Source organism: Tachyglossus aculeatus, unplaced genomic scaffold, assembly GCF_015852505.1.
Source record: "Tachyglossus aculeatus isolate mTacAcu1 unplaced genomic scaffold, mTacAcu1.pri scaffold_12_arrow_ctg1, whole genome shotgun sequence".
Taxonomy (NCBI): Eukaryota; Metazoa; Chordata; class Mammalia; order Monotremata; family Tachyglossidae; genus Tachyglossus; species Tachyglossus aculeatus.
In genome coordinates this window covers 1,026,171-1,048,477 of record NW_024044858.1, presented here as the reverse complement: position 1 = coordinate 1,048,477, position 22,307 = coordinate 1,026,171, and the positions used below count along the sequence as shown (strand labels likewise).

The following is a 22,307-nucleotide window of genomic DNA, read 5'->3' as shown; positions in this document are numbered from 1 at the left end:
TCCCCGCTGAGTCTCGGGGGCAATCTGCAACTGGGCCCCAGGCAGGTCTTCAGGTGGCAGAAAGCTTGCTCATCGAGCTATTTCCAGTAGCTGAAACACCCATCCACCTGCTCCGTGGAGCCCTAACAGCTCCCACAGAAGTCACTCATTCATTCATTCAGTCGTGTTTATTGAGCACTTGCCGTGTGCAGAGCACTGAAGTAAACACTTGGAAAAGTTCAATGCAACAATAAACAGTGACATTCCCTTCCCACAACAAGCTTTCAGTCCAGAGGCGGGGGAGACAGACTTCAATACAAATAGATAACATTACAAATACGTACATGAGCGCCGTGGGGTTGGGAGGGGGGGAAGAGCAAAGAGAGCAAGTCAGGATGAGGCAGAAGGGACTGGGAGATGAGGAAAAGCCGGGCTTAGTCTGGGAAGTCCTCTTGGAGGAGACGTGCCTTCAATAGGGCTCTGAAGCGGGGCAAGAGTCATTGACAGATCTGAGGAGGGAGGGCGTTCCAGCCCAGAGGCGGGACGTGGGCTAGGGATCAATCAATCAATCAATCGTATTTATTAAGCGCTTACTGTGTGCAGAGCACTGTACTAAGCGCTTGGGAAGTGCAAGTTGGATTGGCGGCAAGAGAGGCGAGTTGGAGGCACAGAGAGAAGTCTTACAAGATCAATCAATCAACGGTATTTATTGAGCACTGAATTTGTGCACAGCACGGTACTAGGCGCTTGGGAGAGTACAATACACTAGAATTAGCAGCAATTGACACCGACAGAATGTGTCCGTTATACTGATATATTGTACTCTCCCAAGCCCTTAGTACCGTGCTCTGCACACAGTAAGTGCTCAATAAATACGATTAACTGACAGCCCATAATGAGCTCAAAGTCTAGAGAGGGAGTAGTATAAATAAGTCATATAATTTAAAGATGTGTACCTAAGTGCTGAGGGCTTGTGGGTGGGGTGAATACTGAATGTCCAAAGGTCACAGGCCAAATGCAAAGAGAGACCTCACCTCGGCCTCCATTTCCCTTCAGGCCTTCCCATCCCCTTCCTTGTATGGAGAAGGGGGAGAATACAGGGAATTTCCTTGGGTACCAGGCTCCGGAGAGAGTCTCTCTCCAAAGCGGAGGTATCCAGGTAACGAGTGAGCGTTGCCACGTCTCAGCACGTGACCAGTCTGGGTGTCTGGGAAGGACTGGTTTCACCCCAGAGAGCAGGAGAGAGTTGAATCCGCCAGAGGGGATGTCACCCGAAAGCTAGTCTGCCCAGCAGCTTTTATATTGTTTGGGGGCCTGGGAGGGTGGAGGCAGGGGTGGAACCAGTAGTTTCTCCGTGGTAAACCGGTTTTTGATCCGTGGTTGCCTGGGTCCCTTAACCCGACGACACCCTTCTTCCACCCTGCCCGTGAGCGCTGCTGCTCAGTTCTGAATTCAACAAGCCATCGCCAGATACAGTTTCTGTGCTTGCCCTAGGGCCAGACACCAAATTAATGCAGAACAGCGGGAAGGCCACGTTTAAACGGACAAGCATAGATCACCTCATGAATGTCCTTGTGTTTTCGGTAAGTCAAAGGATTTTCTCTTCGCTTCTTAAGGGGGACTCATGCCTGCTGCAGGGTCTGGCGGCCCTACCTTTGTGAGATTAACTTTATCAGGAGCTTGAAAAGGTGCAGTTTCAGTCGAGGTGGATTACCACATATACAGCTGCCTCACCGTGCTCTGCCGTTACGGTCCCGTGGCTGACTTTTTCCACGGGTCGTTAGCTTCTTTTCAACTCAGGCCAGCGTTCTGTAAACCTCAAGTGCCAATACTTTTTGGGGGTACCTCATTATAATCTAATTTTCTTCCATATCCCACCCTCATTCATATGATTGAATGAATGAGTGAATGAATGAATCTATCCTTATGCCCCAGCATTTCCCCCATCTGTAATTTATTTTAATGCCTGAATCCCCCCTCTAGACTGTCAGCTCCCTGTGGGCCAATCAATCAATCAATCCATCATATTTATTGAGTGCTTACTGTGTGCAGAGCACTGTACTAAGCGCTTAGGGCCAGGATCATGTCTTCCAATTCGATTGTCCCGTATTCTCCCAAGCGCTTAGTACAGTGCACCATACACAGTAGGCGCCTAATAAATACGATTGAATGAATGAATTCAGAGAAGCAGCGTGGCTAAGTGGAAAGAGTCAGAAGGTCGGGGGTTCTTATCCCGACTCCGCCACTCGTCTGCTGTGTGGCCTTGGGCAAGCCACTTCGCGTCTCTGTGCCTCAGTTACCTCACCTGTAAAATGGGGATTAAGACTGTAAGCCCCACGTGGGGCAACCGGAATACCTTGTACTACCCCAGCAGTTAGAACAGTGCTTGGCACATGGTAAGTGCTCAACAAATACCATAATCATTATTATTATGAATGAAAGGGGCATCGATTGATAATTCATCTATCCGTAATAATTATTGAGAGCTTAGAGGGTGCCGAGTACTATTCTAAGTGCTTGGGGGAGTCTAATATAATTAATAGTTATGATCCCTGCCCTTGAGGACCTTAGACCTGGGAAATTGGCACTAAACCAGTCAGTCAGTAGGAGGAAGCAAGGGAGTGAAAAGATATATACATCAGTGCCCCGTGAGAGGTGGGGAGAGTGAGGATCCAAAGTGCTTAGGTGATAAGCACTGTTCTCAGCGCTGGGGAGGATACAAAGTGATCAGGTTGTCCCACGTGGGGTTCAGTCTTAATCCCCATTTGACAGGTGAGGGAACTGAGGCTCAGAGAAGTTAAGTGACTTGCCCAGGGTCACACAGCAGACATGTGGTGGAGCTGGGATTAGAATCCATGACCTCTGACTCCAAAGCCCGTGCCCTTTCCACTGAGCCACGCTGCTTCTCAGCATTTTATTTATTACTTATTATTATTACTCTATTTTACTTGTACATGTCTATTCTATTTATTTTATTTTGTTAGTATGTTTGGTTTTGATCTCTGTCTGCCCCTTTTAGACTGAGCCCACTGTTGGGTAGGGACTGTCTCTATATGCTGCCAACTTGTACTTCCCAAGTGCCTAGTACAGTGCTCTGCACACAGTAAGCGCTCAATAAATACGATTGATTGATTGATTGATTGATAAGAAAGTGCATCTGGGGGGATACAGAGGGGGGAGATGAGAGGAATCAGGGAAAGACTTCTGGAGAAGATGTGATTTCGGGAAGTCTGCGAGGATCGGCAGAGCAGTGGTCTGCCAGAGGTGAAGTGGGAGGGAATTCTCAGTAGCTGGGGAATGCGAACGAGAGTTCGGAGGCCAGAGAGACGAGGAGGAGACAGTGAGCAAATTGGCTTGAGAGGAATGAAGCAAGCCAGGAGGGGTGTGGCAGAAGAGTGGGGCTAATTAAGAGCCGATGGAGGGCTTCAAAACGGATGACCAGGAGATTCTGCTGGATGCAGACAGGAATGAGCGACCATTGGACGTTTTAGAAGTGTGGAGGGACACGCACGAAATGATGCTTTCGAAAACCGATCTGAGCAGCAGAGAGTACGGACTGGAGAGCCCGCCTGAGATCTGAGTCAGGGAAATCTGCGAGGGGGCTGTTCGGGAGTCATCCTGAGCTGTGGGGTCCAGGTTCCCTCTGTGAAGAGTGAAGTAATTCTTGGCCCCTAGGTTTGCTTCAGTCTGACTCTTCTGGCAATCTGCCAGACTCGTTCAGCGATTCTCCAGATGACCCGGGAACCAGCTGTTATTCCCTGAACTGTGCTAAGGGAGGAAAAGGCAGTACATTCCTTCATTCATTCATTCAATCGTATTTATCGAGCGCTTACTGTGTGCAGAGAGCACTGTACTAAGCGCTTGGGAAGTACAAGTTGGCAACATACAGAGATGGTCCCTACCCAACAACGGGCAGTGCAGTGAGGTGGAGTTAGGGTTCCGCTCTTGGACGTCCTGCCAGGGCTAATGGTCACTTAATTGGCAGAAGAATTCTTGCAGCTGGGTTTAGCATTTCCTTCCCCTGGGAGCCCTCCCCTCCCCGAGGGCAACGAGGCAGCGGAATCAGCCTCCAAACTCCATGAAATCCCCTGGATCGTTAATGCAGCCCCAAAGAAATTGTGCCTCCGTGGGGGTCAGCTACCGCTTTCGGCCGAGAATATTCTGGTCAAGGAGTTTCCAGCCCAGCCGGCTCTAACCTCAGCCGCTTATTTCTCTCAGCAAGTTGAGTCACAAATAGCACTTTCACAGGGAAAACTGTTTTGTTTCCCATTTTTGGACATGCTTCTTCTGGGAGCATCTGGTGGTTTGGAACAGGAAGTGTGTGTGTGTGTGTGTGCGTCTGTCTGACTGTCTTGGGCCACAATTCCTAGTGAGCTCAGAAGTGTTTTCGGAAAACGCAGGGAGGGACGCACCCTCTGGCGAAGTTCTATTCTTGGTATGAGGCTTGGATCGGTGTCGCAGTTAGAGAGAGGTGCCTGCACATGAATAAAAGAGGGAGGCAAACAGAGACCCATGAGAAGCTAGAGGGAAAGAGAGAAACGGGCAGTGACCGAAAGAGGGTTTTGTGCCACGACAAGAACCTATTCTCCAAAGTCTTTGCGTGGCAGAGAAGGAAAGCAGGAGGGGGGAAAGCCAGGGGGAAAGCGAGGGGGGACATTGGAAGAGCTGGGGAAAAATGAGAGGAGGCTAGAAGTAGGTATAAGTGCAGAATAAACCTTAGGAAGGCGGAGGTTGCTCCTCGATGCTCCCGCAAACCCTGGTTTTTCTCTGTCTCTGCCTTGTTTACCTCCAGCCTTTCTGCTCGCTAAAATCCCCACCGGGCCTTCAGCTCCTGTTTTTCTTCAGAATGGGCCCCGGCATCCTCCACGCTCAATACGGGTCTCCATTTATCTCATTATACCGAAGGTAGAATAGCCCTTTTCAGTCTTCCCCCAAACACTCCCTAGAGTCAATGCTGCATCCTCCCAGCAAGGGACTGTAGTGGGGGGACTCCCTACGTCAAGTCTGTCGCTCCATTACTTCCCTTCATACTTTTCAGTCTTCCCCCAAACACTCCCTAGAGTCAATGCTGCATCCTCCCAGCAAGGGACTGTAGTGGGGGGACTCCCTACATCAAGTCTGTCGCTCCATTACTTCCCTTCATACCGGCTTGTTTCTGTCATCTAAAACAGCTAATCCTTCATCTGACAACTATTATATTCTTCTTGGTTCCAAACCATTATACCAATGTCATCTCCCCCCTCTATCTCTGCAGAGGACAAGGATTCAGAAGTGAGACGGACACCTCTTTTTGAATGTCTCTCCATTTTTGTTTGTTTGTTTTACAGATTTTTCTGTTTCTGGGGGCCATGTGTTTAATCCTGGCTATAGGGAATGGTATTTGGGAGAAGAGACGAGGCTTCTACTTCCAGATCTATCTGCCCTGGGCGGAAGGAGTCAACTCAGCTACCCTCTCAGCAGTCCTCATATTCTGGTCATATGTCATCATTCTGAATACCGTGGTACCTATCTCACTGTATGTCAGGTATGGGCCTTCTGTTTCCTTGCCGGCGAGCCTAGGAGCTTCGGGGTTCATCTGGGGCCCAGGGCCCTGGAAATGAGAAATCCCTAGATTTGCTGTTATTGTCCTTGTTATTTTTATGGAACTCATTAAGGACTTACTACGTGCCAGGCACTGTGCTGAGGTAGATGCAGAATAATCAGATTGGATACCGTCCCTGTCCCACATGGGGCTCCCAGTTTAAGTCAGAGGGAGGAGGATTTAATCCTCATTTTACAGTTGAGGCCCAGAGAAGTTGTGACTTGCCCAATTTGCTGTCACTACAGTTGATTTGCCATATTTGCAGATCCCTGACTTACACATGTAATGAGTGGTAAAAGAGAAAGATGGTCATGTCCTCTACTTAGGTGAAATCAGTATCAACAGTTTTTACCAAACAGCCGCTGTGTACAGATAATATCAGAGACTTGGGTACAATCAGAGGTAAAGACACAATCCTTCACCTCAAGAAGTGTGCAGTGTAGGTGTAGACTGACAAATAGAGAGTGAAGGTGGTTATGAGTAGTAAATACAAGAAAATAAATGAATCAATAACAGATACAGGGGACTGAGGTAGCTGAGGAGATCGTATGATGAGGAAAGCGGAGAGGTTAATCCAAGAATACCTCTTAAAGGAAGTCAGTTTTTCCCATTAGTCAATCAGTGGTATTTTTTGACCGCTTACTGTGGGCAGAACACTTTCCCGGAGGCCGGGAAAGTACGATAGAGTAAGAAGGAAAGTTTAGAAATTGAGGCGGCATGTGGTTTGTCAGCGCTAACTTAGGAAGGTATTCAGGTGGCAAGAAAAGTTCGAGAAATGGGTTGGACTTGGCGATGAATATTTTTTAATATTTTAGAATTTTCATTCTCTTGAAAGTAATATATCTCTCGGATACATTATATTTTGTATCCGGAATTTATTCCTTCCCTTTAGGGCAGCAAGATGACCCTTTGACCTGTTGACCTCCCCTCGGGCCCCTCCTCCAACTTTCTGAACTATTTGGATCCCTGTAATCCCATTCCTTCTCTTTCCCCATCCCTACATTGATCCTTGGCGGCTTCAATATCCATGTGGATGTTCTCGGCAACGCTCATGCTTCCTCCTTCTTCTCATTCCTTAACTCCAGTGACCACCCCTCCTCACCTACTCACCAACTTGGTCATACGCTCAACTTCACCATCTCTACTTACTGCACAATCTCTACCCTCACCAACTCTGATAGAGATCCGACCACAACCTCCTCACCAGCCTTTCATTCCCACGCACCCACTCCCTGCAGATCTGCTCTGTTCCCTGATCTTTTGACCCTCCTCCAATTTCCTAAAGCCGTCTTGCCCCATTTGGTCTCCATACCCAAACCGTGACGTACACACGGATGCCCTCAACATGGCCCTCTCCACTGAACTCACCTCCCTTGTCCTCTATCCTTCCTCCACTCCTGTGCCTAAATTGTGGAATGCTGCTGGTGAAAATCCAGACATCAGATTGACCTGGTCCATCAGCAATTCATCCTCACCTGTTTTAACTCTGCCCTCTCCTCCGCATTTGTTTCTCCATCCAGCTTGCCCACCAGCTGTTTCAGACATTTAACCCACTTATTCATTAATTGAATCGTATTTATTGATCGTATTTACCGTACTAAGCGAGGCAGGTGAGATCGCGGCACGGTGAGAAGGTTAGCACGAGAGGAGTGACGTGTGCGGGCTGGGTTGTAGAAGGAGAGAAGCGAGGTGAGGTAAGAGGGGACCAGGTGCTGGAGTGCTTTAAAAGCCGACGGTGAGGAGTTTTTGTTTGAAATGGAGGTGGATAGGCAGCCACTGAAGTTTTTGAGGGGCGGGGGACGGACATGCCCCGAGCGTTTGTGTAGGAAGATAATCCGGGCAGCGGAGTGTAGTATGGACTGGAGTGGGGAGAGGCAGGAGGTTGGGCGGTCAACAAGGAGGTGGAAGCAGTAATCTAGGTGGGATAGGATGAGTGATTATACTAATGGGGTAGCGGTTTGGATGGAGAGGAGAGGGCGGATTTTAGCGATGTCAAAAAGGCAGATTTAAATGATGTTAAACCCCCTGTCCTCCCCCCCCCCGCCCCCCGGTCTCTTGCCCCTAGTGACCTGGCCACATCTCGTAAGGCCTCTCCTTCACAATTTCGTTCTAACTGTGGCAGATGCTCAAGGCTCACTTTTGGCTCCCTTTCCATTCTCCATCCACCCTATCCGCACCTTCTCCATTATCATCATCGTCATCATTATTATTCTAGCATTTGTTCATTCATTCATTCAGTCGTATTTATTGAGCACTTACTGTGTGCAGAGCACTGTACTAAGCGCTTGGGAAGTACAAGTCGGCAACGTATAGAGACGGTCCCCACCCACCAGCGGGAAACGTTTACTGTGTGTCCAGCACTGGGGTAGATGCAATTTAATCAGGTCTGACACAATCCCTGCCCCACACAGGGCTCACCGTTCCTTGGAGATCTAATCAGCTCCCATGGCTTCAACTACCATCTCTATGTGGATGATTCCCAAATCTTACTCCTTGTGGACAGGGAACGTGTCTAGCAACTACTCTCCCAAGTACTTAGTACAGTGCTCTGCACACCATAAGCGCTCAAAAAATACCTCTGATGGGAAACTTGTCACATCTTTGTTTCGTTCTTCTCAAATGCATAGTACGTAGTTCATCGTGTGCCCAGTGGGCACAGAATGAATGCTAGTACTTCCACTCAGTAATCAGCCATCAAATATCACATTGAAAATTTCAGCTTGGGGGCATTTTATTTCATTCTTATTTGCCTAGGGACCTTCAACTCAAAACCAGTAATTATTAACCTAATCTTAAAAAGGTCTATCTATAGCAGGCTATTCTTAGAGAAAACCTCTGATTACCCCCATTATAAATGCTTATCGGAAGTAAAATAAATGAGTAAATTAACGAGAAAAATCACGCTTTATAATAGACCAACAATACATTAGATGATTAAAATGCACAAAGGAAGAAATTCCTGCATTTTCGACTTTTCCTTCAATAAAAATCACATGGGGCTACGTTAGGGCAGATTCTGAAGTCCAAATTAAGGAGGTTTATTTTACTGTCAGTGGGAGAACCGCAGATGTCCTCGTGATGATGAAGCGTGGGTATTTTGGGGTTCTCTTACTCCTACTGTCACACTCTCATATACTCATCAATTTTGGGCAGTTTACCCTGTCAAGATGGTAATCTCCTTGCTGATAGCGATCGGGATGTGTACATCTTCTGAATGTCCTTTAAGGCCCCTCGCAGAGCTCTGTACTTAGTAGAGTGTCTTTGTAGTATAAAAAAGCACTGGTGATGACGATGACAATAGAGAATTAGAAACCAGCGGAGCCAAAGTTGGCGATGGCTGGAGGAGGATGGCTGTGGCTGAGATGAACCTATAGAGACGGCTCGGCAACAGATTGCAGAAAATATACAAATCTGATGGAGTTCTCACAAAATAGGTTCACAGGAGACAGCTGTTGTTCATTTTCAGGAGACAGAATGGATATTGGGCGAAATGATCAGGGAGGAAACTAGGGAAACTGTCCCGTGTCCCTGGGTTTTCGAGGGAGCCATCCAAGGCACTAAGAAAGCCAAGCTGTTTTCATTTTTGTGCAGCAGCTTCGAGGTCTGAGGCCACTTCCAAAGCAGACAGGATGATCTATTCCAAGCTTAGAGCGTGTGCACTGGGAAGTCAGATAAGTGTAAACACTGCCTCTGGCACTGTAAATCCTTGGGTCTTCCCTCCACCCCAGTTTCCCTCTCACATTCGAGGTCAGATGGCTACAAGAGGGTGCCCTGTCCTGGAACTTTGCTCTAGATCCCACGGCAGAATTGTTCTTTAGTTGTTTGTTCGGTGGTTTCTGTTCTTCTCACAGTGGCTCACTGTTGGGGGGGAATTTCCTCAGCTCATCCATGTTCCCACTTCTCTTTTGTTCTTTTCAGTGTAGAGATCATCCGACTGGGCAACAGCTTCTACATTGATTGGGACCGCAAAATGTATTATTCGGTGAACAACACGCCAGCCCAGGCCCGCACTACCACTCTGAATGAAGAGCTGGGCCAGATCAAATATGTGTTTTCGGATAAAACAGGAACCCTCACTCAGAACATCATGGCTTTCAACAAGTGTTCAATCAACGGAAAATCATACGGTACCCAAAATCATTTTGTTTCTCCCTCCTACTTTCCTTCTTCAAGTCCAAGGAAATCTCAGCTAACCCAATCCTGATCAGTTTTGTTACGACACAAAGACCGTTCCTTATTCCCTTGCTTTGGCATAATCTCTAATAATACTAATACTAATAATACTAATAATAATAATAATAATAATAATGGTATTTGTTAAGCGCTATGTGCCAGGCACTATACTAAGTGCTGGGATGGATAAAAGCAAATTGGGTTGGCCCACATGGGGCTCACAGTCTCCATCCCCCATTTTCCAGATGAGGGAACTGAGGCACAAAGAAGTGAAGTGACTCGCCCAAGGTCACACAGCAGACAAATGGCAGAGCTGGGATTAGAACCCATGGCCTTCTGACTTCCAAGCCTGTGCTCTACCTACTAGGCCATGCTGCTTCTGATCACTGAAAGGGGGCTTCCAGCAGAGCCAGCCTTGTTTCCAGAGCATTGTGCTGATCAGTCAGTGACCTGCACTGTCTAGTACAGCATCCTAGCAGGAGTAGCAAATTAGGAGGTCGGGTTAGTCAGGCGCCTGCCTGTGAACCCTGATTAGAGGAACCAGATCTCAGGTGGTGTGTGGAAGTGTCTCCTTAGTCTATTATTATTATTATTATTAGTAGTAGTAGTAGTAGTATTAAGTGCCGTCGAGTCGTTTCTGTTTCATAGCGACTCCATGGACATACTTCCTCCAGAACGTCCCGTCCTCTGCCGTAATCCGCAACCTTTCTAACGGTTCTTCCATTATTGTCAATCAATCAATCAATCAATCGTATTTATTGAGCGCTTACTGTGTGCAGAGCACTGTACTAAGCGCTTGGGAAGTACAAGTTGGCAACATATAGAGACAGTCCCTACCCAACAGTGAGCTCACAGTCTAAAAGATAGCGTCGTCATGGTCTCTAACCATCTCGCTGCCGGTCTGCATCTTCCACGTTTTCCCTGGAGTTTTCCTAGCCTTAGTGTCTTCTCCAGAGGATTAGTAATATATACAGAATTATATATGGTGACCAAAGTGGAACAGAGCTACCCGGGTCCAAGTTCCCCAGTATGAGTTGCGTATTCAGTGTCGTATCACGCGGCACTCCCGGAACACAATTTGCGTCTAATTACTGAGGTAATGTAAGTTTCTAATTTGATCAGAACCGTGCGCACGGCATCATAAAGATGGTCATTCTCCAGTTCAGCTCAGTGGAATTGCTCCAAGCACGGTGACCCAGCTCAATCGCCGAGATCTCACTAACGCTCCTCATGCCCTGCAAAATTGAGAGTAAATTGTCCTTCTGAAGTAAGCTTGGTTCTTAAATACCTATCAAGATGCATTTTTTTATTTCAAATGAGGGCAATGCTGAGTCCTCAAAGTCCCCACCCTCTGATTCCCACTGACAAGGCTTTTCATCATTTTCCTCATTGTTTTCCAAGAGCACAGCCAGAGATAACAGCGGGTGCTACTGAACGTTTGTCCAGAATCCCTTGTTGGTGACATCTGCTTCTGTTTTCCCAACAGGTGATGTCTACGACCTGCTTGGACAGAGACTTGAGGTCAACGAGGTAAGCAGCCGTGTCACGTTCCTGGAAGAATTTGCAAATGACTGTCATTTCCACGATGGTATTGATTAAGCAATCTGTCCCTCTTTAATCTTTCTTCCCCTCCCTGCCCCCAGCCTTTCGTGCCACCCACACACAGAGTCACCCTCACACATTGGAAAGGCCTGGCTGCTGGAAAAATCAGGCCAGCTCTCTCCGGTTTCCCACACGCTTTCCCTCTTCCCAGCCCCTGGAGCCTCGGATGGTGGATTTGCCGAGTTAGGCATCCCCTCCTCATACGGACCCAGCTCTGGCTCTGCAGTCTGGAAGAGAGCATTTCAGAACAACTGCCTTGGAGCAGAGCAAAGTGTCCAACGAAAGCCAGGGAACAGATCAGGGAGAAGCTAAGATTTGCTTTTGGCCCAGCAGTCTAAGAGTGAATGATGCCTCGTGAATTTTAGCAACAACCTGGAGCCCCAGGAGCTTCCTGTCTATCAAAAGTATTCAGTGGCAGAGCACCGTACTAAGCATTTGGGAAAGTGTAATCTTGCCCTCAAGGAGTTTACGGTGTAATAGGGAGATGGACATTAGACTAAATTACAGATCGGAGGAAGAAATAGAGCATAAAGATCTAGACAAAAGGGCCGGGCTGTTGTCAGTTTGTGCGTACCGAAGTGTCACTGAAGTGACAGTTGGAGAGATATAGAGATGAGAAATTAATCGGGGAATCCCAGGGGGAAAGAGTAGCAGGTATGAGCGTGACAGAAATGGGTGTAATTGTTTTGATGAAAGTGAGACCAATAGAAAGTTAGGATATAGCACAGCGAGTCAGTCAGTGGTATTTGTTGAGCACTTACGGTTTGAAGAGAACTGCAGTAAGCGTTTGGGAGAGTTCAGTACAACAGAGGCGGAAGGCAGGTTCCCTGCCCGTGAGAAGCTCACAGTCTAGAGAGGGAGCTAGACATTAAAATAAATAAATGATGATTATGTACATAAGTGCTATAGGTGCAGATCGAGTGCCTAAAGTGCCTGTACTAAGCACTTAGTTCAGTGCTGTGCACACAGCAAGCGCTCAATAAATGTGATTAAATGAATAAAGGGTGCAGATCAAGTACATAGGCAATGAGAAGCAGCATGGCTAAGTGGCTAGAGCACGGGCATGGAAGTCCGAAGGACACCGGTTCTAATCTTGGCTCTGCCCCTTGTCTGCTGTGTCACCTTGGGCAGGTCACTTCACTTCTCTGTACCTCAGTTGTCTCATCTGTAAATTGGGGGTTGAGACGGTGAGCCCCACGTGGGACAGGGATTGTGTCCAACTCGAATTGCTTGTATCCACCCTAGCGCTTAGTACAGTGTCTGGCACAGAGTAAGCATTTAACAAATGCCATTATTAATTCATGAATTCAGAAGAGAGAGGGACTAGCTTGTCGTGGGCAGGGAGTGTGTCTACCAACTCAGTTAAATTGTACTCTCCCCAGCGCGTAGTACAGTGCTGTGCACACAGTAAGGGCTCAATAAATACGATCGATTGATAGGGGACTCAGTTGCCAACTTGTACTTCCCAAGCGCTTAGTACAGTGCTCTGCACACAGTAAGCACTCAATAAATACGATTGATTGATTGATCAAAGGTAGTGAAGTACAGTCCCAAGGCCCTGGTCACCTGCCCCAGAGGTGACCGGTTCCATTCCAGTTTCAGAGCCATGGGCCTAAATCATGGTGGATTAGCCGAACGACTCCAGTTCAGAGAAGCTCAGCTTCGTCCCAGTAGCATTCGCCAAGTGCCCCTCTCCATTCCGTCTTCCCAAGCTCCTCAGCGGAAAGCTAACGGCATTCCCGACAGGAGAAGCGGTTGGGCCAAGTGGAGAGACTACAGAACTGGAAGTTTGGAGACCCGCATTCATGTCCCAGATCCACCGCCGACCCCCCCTAGACTAGCCCCACGTAGACTGTGAGCTCGTGGTGGGCAGGAAATGTGTCAGTTTGCTGTTGTAGTGTACTCTCCCAAGCGCTTAGTATAGTGCTTTGCATGTGGTAAGTGCTTAATAAATACAATCGAACGAATGGATGAATACCGTGTGACCTTGGGCAAATCACTTGTGCATCTAGCTTTACGTCTATTTATTCTGATGACTTGACACCTGTCCACATGTTCTGTTTTGTTGTCTGTCTCCCCCTTCTAGGCTGTGAGCCCGTTGTTGGGTAGGAACCGTCTCTATATGTATCCCAAGCGCTTACTACAGTGCTCTGCACACAGTAAGCGCTCAATAAGTACGATTGAATGAATGAATGAAATCACCTAAACTTTCAGGGCCTCAGGTTCCTCGCCTGTAAAACAGGCATAAGATTATAAGCCCCTGTATGTTCATTCAATTCATTCGTCGTTCAGTCGTATTGATTGAGCGCTTACTGTGTGCAGAGCACTGTACCAAGTGCTTCGGAGAGCAGGCCCAATCTCAGGGCCTGGGGTTGTACCCCAGAGTGAGTGCTTTCAAGATGTTATTATTATTACTATTAGTTGTAGTAGTAGTAGTATAAACCAAAAGCATGAAAGGCGCTTAACCAAGAAAGGAATGAAAATGTGCCAGTTAAAAAGCTTGCTCCTCTCCGGATTTTCAGGCAACAGAAACTGTGGATTTCTCCTACAACGAGCTGGCCGACCCCAAGTTCGCATTTTACGATCACAGTTTGGTAGAAGCCGTGAAACTCGGAGACGGTGCCGTCCACCAGTTTTTCCTCTCCCTCTCCCTCTGCCATACGGTCATGTCAGAAGAGAAAAAGGAAGGTGAGAGGCGGTTTCCAAATACCTCACTGAATTTGTTTCCCAAAGCCTTCGCGTGGCGTGCCCCGGCTCTGGGGGCTTCATCACAGCGTTGTGGATAGAGCCCGGGCCTGGGAGACAGACGGTCATGGGTTCTAATCCCGACTCCTCCGCTTGTCTGCTGTGTGACCTTGGGCAAGTCACTTCACTTCCCTGTGCCTCAGTGACCTCATCTGTGAAATGGGAATTAAGGCTGGGAGCCCACGTGGGACAGGGACTGTGGCCAACCTGTTTACCATGTATCTACCCCAGTGCTTAGAACAGCACCTGACACATAGTAAACGCTTAACAAATTCCATCATCATTATTAGCATTATTATTGTTATTCCGGCCATAGAGTACGTGATGTGCTGGATGCAAACCCAGGTCCTCTGACTCTATATGTTGCCAACTTGTACTTCCCAAGTGCTTAATACAGTGCTCTGCACACATAAGCACTCAATAAATATGATTGATTGATTGATTGGAACCTTTTGAGTGTTGTCCTTCCTGTGTTGAAGTCTGCCTCTGTCCTCCAAATTCTGGAGAACGAACGTCTGTGTGACCGTTCGCTACTCTGTGACACCGAAGAGATGGAAAGCAACTCATTGGAGCTTAGAACAGTGCTTTGCACATAGTAAGAGCTTAATAAATGCCATCATTATTATTATTATTATTATTATTATTATTTCCGAGAGCCTCCCTGAGCACTTCTGTGGCCAGACCAGGACCGTGGTGGACAGAGCAGGGCCCCGCCTTCAAAAGGTTCTCTGTTAACACTGGTGGTCGGGCTACGGGATGGAGAACGGGGATGAGAATGGTGATAATGGTGAAGGGAAGAAATGAGTCAGGAACAATGCATTGGGAAAAAAAATCAGCCCCCAAAAGTGCTCCTGCCCCAAAGAGGTAATGAAGAAGGAAGGTGGGTTTCAGGAGAGGAGTTATGAAACAGACATTAGCAGGGGTTTCCTGCCCACTCAGTGTTAAATTGACCACCCCTTGCCCCCTTGGGAATAATCCCTCACCCAGTGGAGTTGATCTAGATCTGGACCATCTCTCTATGTTGCTGATTTGTACTTCCCAAGCGCTTAGTACAGTGCTCTGCACACAATAAGCGCTCAATAAATACGAGTGAATGAATGAATGAATGAATCCAGCCAGACTGTCAAGGATCCCGGAGAGAACAGCCCTGCTCTGACCTGAGCTGGAGAGGATCGGTCACGCTGCTTCCCCTTGTGAAGCTTTCTCTCCATTAACGTGCTCGTGACACGGAGCCCTGGGCCATATTCCGTGGCTCGGGCTGGGTAGAGCGTCAGCGCTGTCTGGAAAGATGAGGAAAGCCTTTCCCTGCCTTTCCCGGGGTGGCCTCCTCCGCCCCTCAGTTGGAGTGGGAGGTTTTGTGAGAAGCTTCAGGAGAAGGTTTTCAGGGAGGAAATAGAGGGGGGTGGGTGCAAAACTTGCTAAGGAGGGAGATTGAATGCACTTGTTTCGATGGCAGAATTGTTGTCAAAGAGGACACTACTGAGATCCCAGATAGGCTGGGGGAGACGGTTTGATCCGTCGAAGCCGGTTCTTGGGTGGGAGGAGTGAATCCGTCCTCTAGGTTTGGGGCCCAAAGGCTCAGCTGGTTGTATTTACGTCTGTCTTTCCGCCTAAAGGAAACCTGGTGTACCAAGCCCAATCTCCAGACGAAGGAGCCCTTGTAACTGCAGCCAGAAACTTCGGGTTTGTTTTCCGTTCCCGCACTCCCGAAACGATCACGGTGGTGGAAATGGGGAAAACCAGAGTCTACCAACTTCTCGCGATCCTGGATTTCACCAATGTGCGCAAAAGGATGTCTGTGATCGGTGGGTGCCTTTACTCCTTTCTGGGTTCCGTTTCCCTGGTTCTGGGGAACTGACCGGTATTTATTTTACTTGTACATATCTATTCTATTTATTTTATTTTGTTGGTATGTTTGGTTTTGTTCTCTGTCTCCCCCCTTTTAGACTGTGAGCCCACTGTTGGGTAGGGACTGTCTCTATGTGTTGCCAATTTGTACTTCCCAAGTGCGTAGTACAGTGCTCTGCACATAGTAAGCGCTCAGTAAATACGACTGATGATGATGATGATGGGTTCCATTTCCCTGGTTCTGGGGAACTGACCAGTATTTATTTTACTTGTACATATCTATTCTATTTATTTTATTTTGTTGGTATGTTTGGTTTTGTTCCCTGTCTCCCCCTTTTAGACTGTGAGCCCACTGTTGGGTAAGGACTGTCTCTATGTGTTGCCAATTTGTACTTCCCAAGCGCTTAGTACAGTGCTCTGCACATAGTAAGCGCTCAATGAATACGATTGATGATGATGACCCTGGAGGTTAGCTGCTCTGTCTCAGTTGAGTTTTCCTGTAGCTTCTAGCAGGGTAACAGGGATGCCGTTTAGGACAATGTTAGAGGTTACAGAGGTGACAGTTCCCTCCGAGTTTAGAGTCTAATCTAGGAAGCACTGTGGCCTAGCGGATAGAGAACAGGCCTGCTGTGTGACTTTGGGCAAGTCAGATACTCCTCTGTGCCTCAGTTTCCTCATCTATTAAATGGGGGTTAAATTTCGATTCTCCGTCCTGTGAGCCCCATGTAGGACAGGGACATTGTCCAGCCTGATTAGCTTACAGCAATCCCGGCCCTGAGGCTAACACTAGACACACAGTACGCGCTTAACAAAAACCATTATCGTTATCATTATTATTATTATTATCACTATTTGGAGGCAGCAGCTGCAGACAACTCGCAAAAGGAGATTGGAGAGGAACGAATCGTAGGGTCAAGGGTGGGGATTTTTTTAGGACAGGAGATCTAGAAGCGTGTTTGAAAGCAGTCATCTGTTAAGTCCTACCAATTCTTCCTCCAAACCTTTCCCAGATTTGCCCCGTCCTCTACCAAAATAGCCACCACCCTAGTTCCAGTATTTGTCATATTGTGATTAACTATTTTTTTAATGGCATTTGTTAAGCACTTCCCATGTACCGGGCACTTTATTAAGTGCTGGTGTAGATAATAATAATGATGATGGCATTTGTTAGGCGCTTACTATGTGAGGAGCACTGCTCTAAGCACTGGGGGGTTACCAGGTGATCAGGTTGTCCCACGTGGGGCTCACAGTCTTCATCCCCATTTTACAGACGAGGTAACTGAGGCCCAGAGAGGTTAAATGACTTGCCCAGAGTCACACAGCTGACGAGCAGCAGAGCCGGAATTTGAACCCATGACCTCTGACTCCCAAGCCCGGGCTCTTTCCACTGAGCCACGCCGCTTCTCTAGAGGCGAAGTCATCAGGTTGGGCACAGCCCCATCCCCACGTAGGACTCAGTCTTAATCCCCATTTTACAGACGAGCTCACTGAGGCACGGAACAGCAGAGAAGCAGGAGAGCCGGGATTAGAACCCAGCTCCCACTAGGCCACTCTGGTCCCTTTCCCAAAGTCTCGCATTTGCTTATGCTCGTCATTAGCACCTACTCTTAGCATGATATATCTCTCCCAGCAAGTCAACCTCTCAGTCGGTCAATGAATAGCATTTTTGGACTGCCTTCTGAATGCTGGACAGTACTAAGAAATGTTGAGGAGAGGATGACGGAGTCTCCTTGGGAGGAAATCAATCAATCAATCAATCGTATTTATTGAGCGCTTACTATGTGTAGAGCACTGTACTAAGCGCTTGGGAAGTACAAATTGGCAACACATAGAGACAGTCCCTACCCAACAGTGGGCTCACAGTCTAAAAGGGGGAGGCAGAGAACAAAACCAAACATACCAACAAAATAAAATAAATAGGATAGAAATGTACAAGCAAAATAAATAAATAAATAGAGTAAATAGGAAAGGTGGACAGGCCTCATACGTAAGATAACCAGTTCAGGCCGTTCCCGCCCCTCATCAGACTTACGGTCTAAGCACGATCCCCGTTTTACGGCTGCAGAAACGGCGGCACGGAGAAGCAAAGTGACCTTCCCAAGGTCACACAGCAGACAAGGGGCAGAGTTGGGATTAAACCCCACGTCCCCTGACTCCCAGCTGCTTCTCCATTCAATCAATCAATCAATTGTATTTATTGAGCGCTTACAGTGTGCAGAGCACTGGACTAAGCGCTTGGGAAGTCCAAGTTGGCAACATATAGAGACAGTCCCTACCCAACAGTGGGCTCACAGTCGAAAAGGGGGAGAAAATCAATCAATCAGTAAATCCAGCAGTAAATCAATCAATGAATGAGTGCTTTCTGTGTGCAGAACACTGTGCTCAGTGCTGGGGAGAGCTCAGTCGAGTAAGTAGACAGGATCCCTGCTCTTAAGGAGTTTGCCGTCTAGTAGGGAAGACAGACATTGGAATAAATTGCAAGTAGGAGAAGCAACAGGGTATAAAGACTTTAGATAAGTGCCAATTTGTACTTCCCAAGCGCTTAGTACAGTGCTCTGCACACAGTAAGCGCTCAATAAATAAGATTGATGATGATGATGAGTAAGCACCTGAGTGTGTTAGGGGGTAGACTCAAGAACGTGGTCAAGGTAATAATAATAATAATGGTATTTGTTAAGCGCTTACTATGTGCAAAGCACTGTTGTAAGCGCTGGGGGGGATACAAGGTAATCAGGTTGTCCCACGTGGGGCTCACAGTCTTCACCCCCATTTTACAGATGAGGGAGCCGAGGCCCAGAGAAGTGGAGTGACTTGCCCAAAGTCACACAGCCGACAAGCGACGGAGCTGGGATTAGAACCCATGACCTCTGACTCCCAAGCCCGGGCTCCTTCCACTAAGCCACGCTGCTTAGTAGAAAGGGGAAATAGGATGGGGAGATGCATGTTTTTGGAGTTGTATGTTTAGTAGTGTTTTGATGACGGAGTATGTGTTACGTGCTTACTGCGTGCCAGGCGCTGTATTAAAAACTGGGGTAGATCAGGTTGGAGACCACCTTTGTCCCACATGGGGCTCAATCTTAATCCCCATTTTACAGATGAGGTAATCGAAGCCCAGACGAGTTAAGTGACTTGCCTAAGGTCACACAGCAGACAAGTGGTGAAGCTGCAATTAGAACCTCACTGTTTTCCCTGCCTCCAGCCTTTCCCCTTCAGTCCATAGTCTCTACTGCTGCCCGGATCATCTCCCTAAACATTCATCATTCGTTCGTTCATTCAGTCTTATTTATTAAGCGCTTACTGTGTGCGGAGCACTGTACTAAGCGCTTGGGAAAGTACAATACAGCAATAAAGAGTTGACAGTCCCTGCCCGCAACCAGCTCACGGTCTAGAGACGAGCTAGCTTGCAGTCTAGAAGCATCACTCAACACATATCCCCGGCTCTGCCGACTGTCAGCTGTGCGACTTTGGGCAGGTCGCTTAACTTCTCTGTGCCTCAGTTCCCTCACCTGGAAAATGGGGATTAAGACTGTGAGCCCCGTGTGGGACAACCTGATTACCTTGTATCTACCTCAGTGCTTAGAACAGTGCTCGGCACATAGTAAGTGCTTAACCGATGCCATTATTATTAGTAGTATTATTATATCTCCCCCTTGTCTCCCCCTTCTAAACTGTGAGCACACTCTAAGGTAGGGACTGTCTCTATATGTTGCCAACTTGTACTTCTCAAGCACTTAGTACAGTGCTCTGCACACAGTAAGCGCTCAATAAATACGATTGATTGATTGATTGATATCTCTCTACTCTTCAGAAACCTCCAGTGGCTGCCTATCTCCCTCTATTTCAAGCAGAAACTTCTTGCCATTGGCTCCAAGCCTCGAGCAGCCTTTTCAATCTTACCTATTGACTCTTTCTTTCATTCATTCACTCGTTCAATCATATTTATTGAGCACTTACCATGTGCGGAGCACTGTACTAAGCGCTTGGGAGCGTACGATACAACAGTAAACACACATTCTCTGCCCACAAGAAGCTTGCAGCCTAGATGGAGGGGGAGACAGATATTAATATAAATAAATAAATTAGAGCTATGTACATACGGGCTTTGGGGCTGGAAGGGAGGGTGAGAAAGGGAGCAAGTCAGGGCGACATAGAAGGGAGTCGGAGAGGGGCCTCTTGGAGGAGAGGTTTTGGTTTTGTTCTCTGTCTCCCCCTTTTAGACACTGTTGGGTAGGGGCTGTCTCTATATGTTGCCAACTTGGACTTCCCAAGCGCTTAGTACAGTGCTCTGCACACAGTAAGCGCTCAATAAATACAACTGATTGATTGATTGATTGAGGGAGCACTCGGGTCAGCGCAGACTTTGACGTTCAGCGCCTGACGGGGCTAGGGAGAGCCGAACAGCCGATAGTTTTCATTTTCCTGCACAGTGATATCATATCTTCTCTCTCCCCATCTCCCTCCTTTAGCCCTCTCTAACCTCTAGCAATCAACAGTATTTACTGAGTGCTTACTGTGTGCAGAGCACTCTACCAAACACGGGAAAGTACAACAGAGTTGGTAGGCACGTTACCTGCCCACAACGAGCTTATAGCCTAAGGGACATATTTACTTACTCATACTCATCCTCAGCACTCGAGTATATGTATTTATTTAGTGCAGTGCTCTGCACATAATAAGCGCTCAATAAATACGATCGAATGAATGAACTGGGCATAAGAAATAGCAGGAGAAGCAGCATGGTTAAGTGGATAGAGCACAGGCCTGCCACTTGTCGGCTGTGTGACCTTGGGTAAGTCATTTCTCTGGGATCAGTCCATTCATTCATCCATTCAATCGTATTTATTGAGCGCTTACTGTGTGCAGAGCACTGTACTAAGCGCTTGGGAAGCTACCTCATCGTTAAAATAAGGATTGAGACTGAGCACCCCACGTAGGATGGGGACTGTGTCCAATCCTATTTGCTTGTATCCACCTCAGCTCTTAGGACAGTACCTGGCACATAGTAAGCGGTTAACAAATACCACAATTATTGTTATAATTTTGGATTACTCTGTAAATAATCTTATATCTATCTATCTATTCTATTTTATTTTGTTAATATGTTTGCTTTTGTTGTCTGTCTCCCCCTTCTAGACTGTGAGCCCGCCGTTGGGTAGGGACCGTCTCTGTACGTTGCCAGCTTGTACTTCCCGAGCGCTTAGTACAGTGCTCTGCACACAGTAAGTGCTCAATAAATACGACTGATTGATTGATTGATTATATTTCTCTCCCCCGTTAGAGTATAAGCTCTTTGTGGGTAGGGGTTATGTCACTTGTTTATTTTGTATTTCTCAAGCCCTTAGGAAATCCCAGCTCTGCCGCTTGGCAGCTGTGTGACTTTGGGCAAGTCACTTAATTTCTCTGTGCCTCAGTTCCCTCATCTGTAAAATGGGGATTAAGACTTTGAGCCCCCAGTGGGACAACCTGATCACCTGGTATCCTCCCCAGCGCTTAGAGCAGTGGTTTGCACATAGCAAGCACTTAACAAATGCCATTATTATTATTATTATTATTGTTATTATTGTTATTATTATTGCAGCCAGCGAGTGCCTACTAAGTGTCATCTCTCACCAGGTCTTTCCTTCTTACTTAGCTGTAGTCTTCACCCAGTACTCCCCAACTTGCTGTGTCTGTTCCTCCTAAGCTAAACTTTTAACTCTACCTGGTTCTCGATTTCTCCCAGCTCTGTCCTCTCACTCTCATGGTTTCCCTGGCTCGGAACTCCCTCCTTCCCAAAGTCTGACAGGCTATTGCCCTCCCCATGTTCAAAGCTTTCCGAAAACTCCACCTCCACAAATAAGCTTTCCCTGATTAATTCCCAACACCCCAAATCATAACAACCCACCTGCCGTCCCTGGCCCTTAGGTATGTTTTTATTCCTATCCTCAGAACTTAGGTAAACGTGCTTATTTCAAGGGCACTACGTTCAAGTATGGATTCTGATTGTCCTATTTGTAAATATTTCTTGATCTGTCTCACTCAGAGGAATATAAATTCCTCATTTTTCCCTCTTGTACTCTCCCAAGCACTTAGTACGGCACACCGCATCCAAGGGGTGTTGCTACTTCTGCTCTCCTCACTCTGTGCTCTTCCCGAACAAATATTCTCACTTTCCACTGCCTTCACCTCTTTTACCTCTAACCCTCTGATTCACACCCTGCCTCCAGTTTCCCCTTCTTCAAAGCCCGTTTGAAATCCAGCCTCCGTGAGTAGGTATGGCCCAGTTCATCTTCTCCACCGTTTCCTCCCAACTACCACCTCCTCATTTAGCTACTCGCAGCCACCCAAAGCACTTAACGTACACATCGGTTAATGTGCTTCTGTACTTAATCAATCAATC

General features: G+C 47.3%; 1 protein-coding gene across 3 annotated transcripts in view; it reads left to right on the top strand.

The window, feature by feature from the left end:
* Positions 1-22,307, top strand: part of LOC119922904 (phospholipid-transporting ATPase FetA-like) — a 135,613-nt gene that overhangs the window by 82,703 nt on the left and 30,603 nt on the right. For 2 of the 3 annotated variants that reach the window (XM_038742526.1, XM_038742527.1), the window contains exons 12-17: positions 1,456-1,562; positions 5,307-5,503; positions 9,479-9,687; positions 11,220-11,263; positions 13,858-14,023; positions 15,697-15,885. In XM_038742526.1, the coding sequence (XP_038598454.1) occupies positions 1,456-1,562; positions 5,307-5,503; positions 9,479-9,687; positions 11,220-11,263; positions 13,858-14,023; positions 15,697-15,885 (912 nt within the window). The remainder of the gene's footprint in view (positions 1-1,455; positions 1,563-5,306; positions 5,504-9,478; positions 9,688-11,219; positions 11,264-13,857; positions 14,024-15,696; positions 15,886-22,307) is intronic. The other variant, XM_038742528.1, reaches the window with a different exon arrangement.